This window comes from Salarias fasciatus (genome assembly GCF_902148845.1).
Source record: "Salarias fasciatus chromosome 7 unlocalized genomic scaffold, fSalaFa1.1 super_scaffold_4, whole genome shotgun sequence".
NCBI classification, from domain to species: domain Eukaryota; kingdom Metazoa; phylum Chordata; class Actinopteri; order Blenniiformes; family Blenniidae; genus Salarias; species Salarias fasciatus.
In genome coordinates, this window is record NW_021941229.1 from 3211281 (window position 1) to 3218079 (window position 6799).

At 48.1% G+C, this 6799-nt stretch overlaps 2 protein-coding genes across 5 annotated transcripts in view; both read right to left on the minus strand.

The window, feature by feature from the left end:
- The window catches only part of LOC115382726 (protein FAM102A-like), a 33396-nt gene extending 31603 nt beyond the window's left edge, over positions 1-1793 (minus strand). For 3 of the 4 annotated variants that reach the window (XR_003930594.1, XM_030084584.1, XM_030084582.1), the window contains exons 1-2: positions 1641-1793; positions 1025-1307 (exon numbers count right to left, since the gene is read on the minus strand). Coding sequence is in view for 3 of the 4 variants with exons in the window: in XM_030084584.1 (XP_029940444.1) it covers positions 1025-1170 (146 nt within the window). In the remaining variant the exon portion in view is untranslated. The other variant, XM_030084583.1, reaches the window with a different exon arrangement.
- Positions 1794-2276: 483 nt separating this feature from the next.
- On the minus strand, positions 2277-5916 carry naif1 (nuclear apoptosis inducing factor 1). Its single transcript, XM_030084951.1, has 3 exons — positions 5347-5916; positions 4170-4220; positions 2277-4083 (listed from the first exon to the last, which is right to left on the minus strand). Exons 1-3 carry the CDS (start codon positions 5789-5791, stop codon positions 3521-3523), a joined length of 1059 nt encoding a protein of 352 aa, XP_029940811.1. The 5' UTR covers positions 5792-5916; the 3' UTR covers positions 2277-3520.
- Positions 5917-6799: the final 883 nt, after the last annotated feature.

The following is a 6799-nucleotide window of genomic DNA, read 5'->3' on the forward strand; positions in this document are numbered from 1 at the left end:
TGATTTGTGTGTTCCTAGCGTTCCGTGTTGGTCTGTGTGTGTGTAGAGGTGGTGCACGATGCGGCACAATGCCACAAATAGAACGTCCTCTCACAAATCTTACCCAAACTACCAAAGGCTCTGAAATAAATGGTGCTCTCATGCGTCTCCCATCCCGGGATTAAAATGTTGGACATGCTGATCTGATCCCGGAAGTTATTCAAAAGACAAGCGGTGGTGCCGGCGGGGTGTTCAGGAGGATTTTGCCGCCGTGTTGATCTGTGTGTGCAGCTGTCGGGGACCCTGGAGCCTGGAGCGGGACCGTCACACACCCAGACCTGGCCTTTCTCTCAGCTTTATTCCACAGAGGACATAATCACATCATGGCTTTAATGAGTTTCAGACAGGGCCATTAAGCTCTTTATGAACTTGTAAGACCTTTCATAGGCCCCCGTGTTCCCTGCGAAACCCAGACGCCATGAAGGACCTGCACACCAGGGAGCAGAGGACCGCAAAGTCTGGAGCCACAGGATCAGGGACCGCAGCTGACAGTGGTCCAACTCACTGAGAACGCCACAACCCTTTGATTCAGACGCCATCTGTAGCTACATAAAGCCGAGACGAGCCCAGAATCCTCCACATCAACACCTTCAAACCCCCAGAGCGTCAGGATGGTGGTGCAGTGGCTGGATGGCTAAATGTCAGAGAGAACTGCAGCTTCGAAACACTTCCAAACACAAAAAAAAACCACCCACACACACACGAGACAAAACACAAGCAGCCAAAGGGTGTGTTGATGCTCGACAAATCCCAGGGTGAAGGAGCAGCAGGGTGGAGCTGCAGCAACAGCTCACCGGCGACCGACACCAAGTCCGAACAACACGACAAGTTTGAACTGAAAGACCGGTTTGGTTCTGAAGCTCGAACCGTCCAGAGGTTAAAAACCGGCAAATGTGAAAACGAAACACGTCGAACTGCAGGCAGGCCAAAGCTGAAGTCAACCAGTGAGCTCTGAGCGGGCTAAAAGGTCAGAGGTCGCACATACCTGGACGATAAGATGGCAAAGTCGCCCCCATCAATCAGCCGGATCTTGCAGAACAGCACTCCGTTGACAAAAGGCACGGCGGTCAGCTCCTCCAGCGTGAAGTGCACCTGGAACTTAAACTTCTTCTTCTTCATTAAGAAAGCCATGGAGGAGGCTGCTGGGGGAGCGATGGGATCAAAAAGAGTGTGTGTGTGTGTGTGTGTGTGTGTGAGTGTGTGTCTATAGTGAGGGCTGAGAGTCCTGCTCTGCTTCCAGGTTAATCATTTCTGGAGTGCTGCTGGACCTGAAACAGAAAAAGAAAGAGACGCGTCTGTCCAGGCCGTTCAGAGGGGAATCCATCAGAAAGTCAGGGTGAGATGTTTCATTCTGGTTTTCTGAAGCAGTGACACACACACACACGCACGCACGCACGCACGCACGCACGCACGCACACACGCACACACCAGAGTGGATGTGGAGTTTTCAGGCACTTCTGGAGACTCCAGTCCAAACTTGGGCTGGCTGTGAGTCCTTTCAGATTCTCCCACTGCGAACAGCTGCCACGCAAACACACACACACACACACACACACACACACACATACACACAGTCAGTTCTCACAACACACCGGCCTTACCGTGCCGAAGGGACCGCCGCTGCTCATGTCCGCCTCGGCGGAAGACACACGACGGGCTACGCGGCGCCGCCACGGCGGGTTTTCCTCCACGGAGCTCCACAGGTCTGCCCGCCCCGCACGGAGCTCGACACGCATCTGCTCCGGCTCGGAGCTGAGGAGTCCGGCGCTCCGAGCGGCTCCTGAACGCCTCGCGGGAGCGGTGAGGGACCGTCCACAAAGCGTGAGCAGAGGCGTGTCCGCACGTCCAGGCTTAGGGACCGTGGGTAAATAAAAACTACTCCCTGGAGGGAATTACTCTCCGAACTGTTTAGTTTTTATTTAAATTTATTTCTATTTGTCTTAGAGATACTATAGTTTTGTTTCCCCAAGTTCATTCAATTGCAGGACAAATTAAACACATATGAACAGGAACGGGAAACTAATGTTCCTGGTTCACAATCTTATACATTCAATCACGAGGACGTGTCTGATTTAAAGAAACATTTTTTTTCTTTTTTGGAAACAAGCGGTAGAAGACCATGAAAACAGTGAAAGAGTGCAATTGTTTCCATTTTCTGACTGATTTTTAAGTACAGACCAAGGAGCATCTTTTCAAATCAAGCACAATTGTTTCAACATAAATAATCAGAGTTTTTATTGAAATGTACAAAGAAACAACAAAAATAATTTAGCAAAGCAGATTAAAATATACGATAAAAAAATCAAACAAGATGGGGTTGTAGCCGTTTTCAGTTGGAAAGGTTTTTTTTGGGTGGGGGGATCAGATATGTTTTTAAAATACAATCGCCTCAAAATCTACAGTGTGATCAGCGGACATCATGAAATCACTGCTTTGGGAGTGATCAGACGCTTCCTGCTGGTGGAAAGAAGAAGAGGTGTGTGAGAAGGTTAAAATCGAGCTTGAGGCTGAGCCGGAGCAGCCAGACACCGAGCGCTGCAGCAAGCAGGACTCCGTGAAGGCCCAGGAGGACAGCACTACTGACAGAAAGGCACAAAAAGCTGCTTCAGACGCTCTGATATCACCTTCAACACGTTTGGTTTACAAACCATCAAAACAAACATGGAACCCTGCGCAGGCATGGTGGAGGTACCATCATGCTGTGAGGCTGCTTCCCTACACTGAAGACAGTATGAATGAAATCTGAAGACATATTTGAGTTAAACTGTTCTGCAGTGTCGAAAAAAAAAAATATATTTCAGAAAACTGAAGACACAAAACTCAAATCCAGCATCACAAAAGAAAGAATGGACTGTTTGAAAGAGACCAGCAGAGGGTTCTGATCTAAGTACAGCTGTAATGTATCGAGCAGAGGTTAAAATGTTGACTCTGAAAGGCTGTCCATACTCCAGAATCTCTCTCTGCAGCCAAGAAACTGGACGGGGTGCATTTACCTTTAGATATTGTTTATTTAAATATATTTAAAAAAATGCTTTCTTCTATTTTTGACATCTCTGAAACATTTTCTTGAATGCCATGATTGTACAAAACTTCTCTGTTTTCATTTAAATTCTGCTTTATATATTTTATTAGAAAAATAAAGTGTGACACCGAATTCTGAGCTCGTGAAATCTGGTGTGTTTAACGAGAAACAGACAGAGGAGCTTCAAACCGTCTGCGGAGACACTGCCCTCTAGTGGCCGGGCGTGCACAGTGCAGCCAGTGTGTGTGAGCGGCAGCGTGACATGTGGGCCTCAGTGACGGTGGCTTCCGGTCTGTGTTTACTGAAAACAGGTCAGAAGTTGTGTATCAAACGTTTGTGACCCGAACCGTAACGCTTCGCTGCTTCAGTCACCGCTTCACCAAAAACACCAAACCCCGAGGCAGGGCTGTGTTCGAGTTCTTCCTAAGGCATCTCTGAGCTCTGTGCACGTGCACGTGTCTATTGTGCGTCCTGGGCTTGCTGTGGAGGGGGCGGTGGAGGTGGGGGAGGGGGTGGAGGAGGCGTTCTGGGCCTGTTCTGCTCCTCCGCCCCGGCAGCGGCGGCCGCGGCGCCGCCGGGGTTGGCGGCCTCGGCGCCGCTCTGCAGGAACTTGCGCAGGTCTTTGAGCGCCGGCCGGAGCATCTGCACCAGCGCCAGCAGGGCGGCCTGCGTGCCCTCCAGCGCCTGGGCCTGCCGCTCCTGGGCGAAGGCCTGCGCCTCCTGCGAGCGCCGCATGGTCTGCAGCAGCTCGTTCTGTCCCTCCAGGTGCTGCGCGATCTGCCGGATGTGCACGTTGGTGACGCGCTGCTCCTGCAGCAGGCGCGCCGAGTTCAGCGCAATGCGGCTCTTCAGCTCCTGCGGTTTGCTCTGGCTCTGCTGGGGCGGCGGCGACGCCGAGGACGCCGCCAGCATCTCCACCGGGGCCTCCACGGCCGTCACCACGGCGGGGGCCGCCTCGCCCACCGTGGTGGTGCAGTACTCCACCACGGCGCCGTCCTCCAGGGTGTGGTACGCCGTCTCGGCTGCAAACACAACGCCAGCGCCGGGTCACACGGGCTGCCCGAGCGGACGGACACCTTTAGAGGGAGTGAAATCCAGAGGAACCTACCGTTCAGGGGCTTGGAGTCGTCACAGATGGTTCCTGGACCAGCCGGGAGAGCTACAGACCCACAGAGACACAGAGACAGTTCAAACACACGCTTCCATTCATTTCTATTAATCTGACAGGTGTTTCTAAACTTATGGATCTTTGCAAAAACAACATGCACACCCCCCCAGAATAACTGACAAACACTGTATGGATTGTTTTCCATCACAGGAATTCACTAAATCATTTATCCACAATAAAATTCAGGTGATTCATAAAACCTGCATTACATGTAAACATGAAAAAAAAACTTTTTTGCACTAAAATAAAGGTACATTTTGAGATTTCTGTTTATATGTGGCCCCTGATATGAACATATGGCATCTGAGCCTGTGAACTACCAAAAATATAAAATATTCATCATTATAAAGCAAAGTGAGAAAGGATCAGTTAATATAAAAGCAAAACAAATAAATAACTAGAGAACAATAAATGTAAATAATATCAATAAATAAATGAATGAAGCTGCTGTGAATAAAACACTTTAGGGATGTTCAGGTTCATTTCACTAGCTTAGCTTTTAATTTGAAAAGTATTTTGTGCACTACTACAAAAAACCGGATTAAGACTACTAAACAATAAATGCGACTGATAAAGTCACTGCTGTCTCTGAGTTCTTCATTCTGTGAAAGCAAAGTTTCAGAAAATATAGATTACGATAACTTTTGATTTTTGAAATGAGGTTCCAAAGATTCAAACCATTCATCCATTCATTCATTTTAAAGAACTTGAGTTACTTTTTTTAAATTGTTTTTTTATTATTATTTATTTTTGCGTTTGCTGGCTACTACATGGAATTCTTCCTGCAGTCTGGTGCAGTTTTGCTGAGGAGTTTTTTGTGCATTTTATTTTATTTTATTTTATAATCTATTTTCGGAAAAGGGAAGAGAAAAGGTTGCAAAATGCGTTGAGGTTTTAAATCATGTCTGAGTCAAAGCGTCTCGTGAATTTTGCTCACGTGCTAAAAAGTTTCAACACAAAGTGGGGAAAAAAGTTGAATGAATGAAGAGAAACCGTCAGAAGGGGCGTGCACGGTCCTGCCGCGGCTCTACCTGTGCGTGCGAGAGTGCGTGCCGGTGTGAGCGCGCGCTCTTTACGCGCTGCCGCCAGGCGCGCGGCTGAGCTCGGCTGAGCTTACCCTCCGCCAGCGTGACGGCCGTGGCGGCGTTCACCGTCACCGGCAGCGTGATCTCCGCGTCCGAGTCCCCGGCGGGCAGGTTGATGATGGTGGCCTCCCCCAGCAGGTTGCAGATCCGCTGCTGCATGGCCGTGAGGATGACGGGCACCGGGGTGCAGTCCGCCGACGTGCCCTCGATGGCGGCGCGCGCGTGGGCCACCTTCCGCCGGACCTCCGTCTTCATGTCGGACCACTTCTTCTTCACCTCGGGCAGCTCGCGCGGGCAGGTGGTCACGGCGTTGACCTTCTTCAGGATGTCCAGCCACGCGTTATTCTTGGCCATGTGCGTGACTCCAGCGTTGAAGTGGTTAACCAGTGTGTGCTTTTGTTTCTCTATTTCTTCCACTATGATCTCCACCTCCCGCTCCGAGAAATTCATTTTTCTCTTTTTGGCGGCCGATGCCATAATTGCAGAGAAACCTCTTAAGAAGAGGTAATTGTGCGTATTGTACGCAAAAATAGTAGGATTTACTCAATTGATGTGCGCAGCGTAATGGCTTCCAGAATCGGCTTCTTCTTCCCACTAACGACGCTTACGTAGAGGGCAGCAAGCCCCGCCCCCCTGCGCTCCCATTGGCTACTCTTCTCCTGGTCACGCTCCGTTCTCGGTGGCTATTGGATGAACGACACGTCAATCATTCAACGAGCCAAACAAACTATACACTCGAGGCAAGTTTATTTATTCAAATGTATTTCTGTTTCCTCTGTTCACGTGCTGAATCGCCTGAGAAACAGACAGGTCTTTGAATTTATTGAATAACTTTTTTTTCTCTTTGCATCCCTACAAAGGCGCTGACCAAGAGGAAAAAAGTTATTTAATTAATTAAAAAAATAGTGATTTAATTTAGGCATGAGTACTTCAGTGCATGAAAAAAGTTTGATTTAATGACAAAACCTGAACTAATGTATATAAAAAAAAAAGAAAACAAAGAGGAGCTGCTTTAAGTGAAAAATGAAAGCAGATGTTTGTTTGGGGATGTTCCACAGCTGGATTGGAAATGAAACAGCGATAAAGCAGAGTTCCTGCACCTCAGAACAATGACTCTGGAGCTGAAACGGACGTATTGAAGTGCTTTTAATGCTTTGAAAGGCTGTGACGGCTCTTCACTCTGCTGTTCAGTTGGCAAAGCATCTTCTTTGCAGCCTCCTGCTCTACTGATCCATCAGGAGTGTGAACACTGTTTGTCCAGCGAACCACAAAAGAGGTTTATGGTCTTCGACAGTCTTAATAACATATATTTCACAGTGAAACATGTACATTTTACCTGCACTTTATAACTATATTTCCAAATCAAGTCACCTTATTTTCATGCAGTTTTAACATTTATTGTATTTTATATCATATTTTAACACTTTGCTAACTTTTGAAACCACATTCATGTCATGAATTGTTTTTAAGCAGTATTAATGTTTT

Coding starts and splice junctions, on each gene's coding strand:
- naif1 (XM_030084951.1), bottom strand. CDS start 5,791: ATGGCATCGGCCGCCAAAAAGAGAAAAATGAATTTCTCGGAGCGGGAG. Junction 4,221..5,346: donor GGCCGTCACGCTGGCGGAGG/GTAAGCTCAGCC, acceptor GTGGGTCTGTAG/CTCTCCCGGCTGGTCCAGGA. Junction 4,084..4,169: donor CGACTCCAAGCCCCTGAACG/GTAGGTTCCTCT, acceptor TTGTGTTTGCAG/CCGAGACGGCGTACCACACC.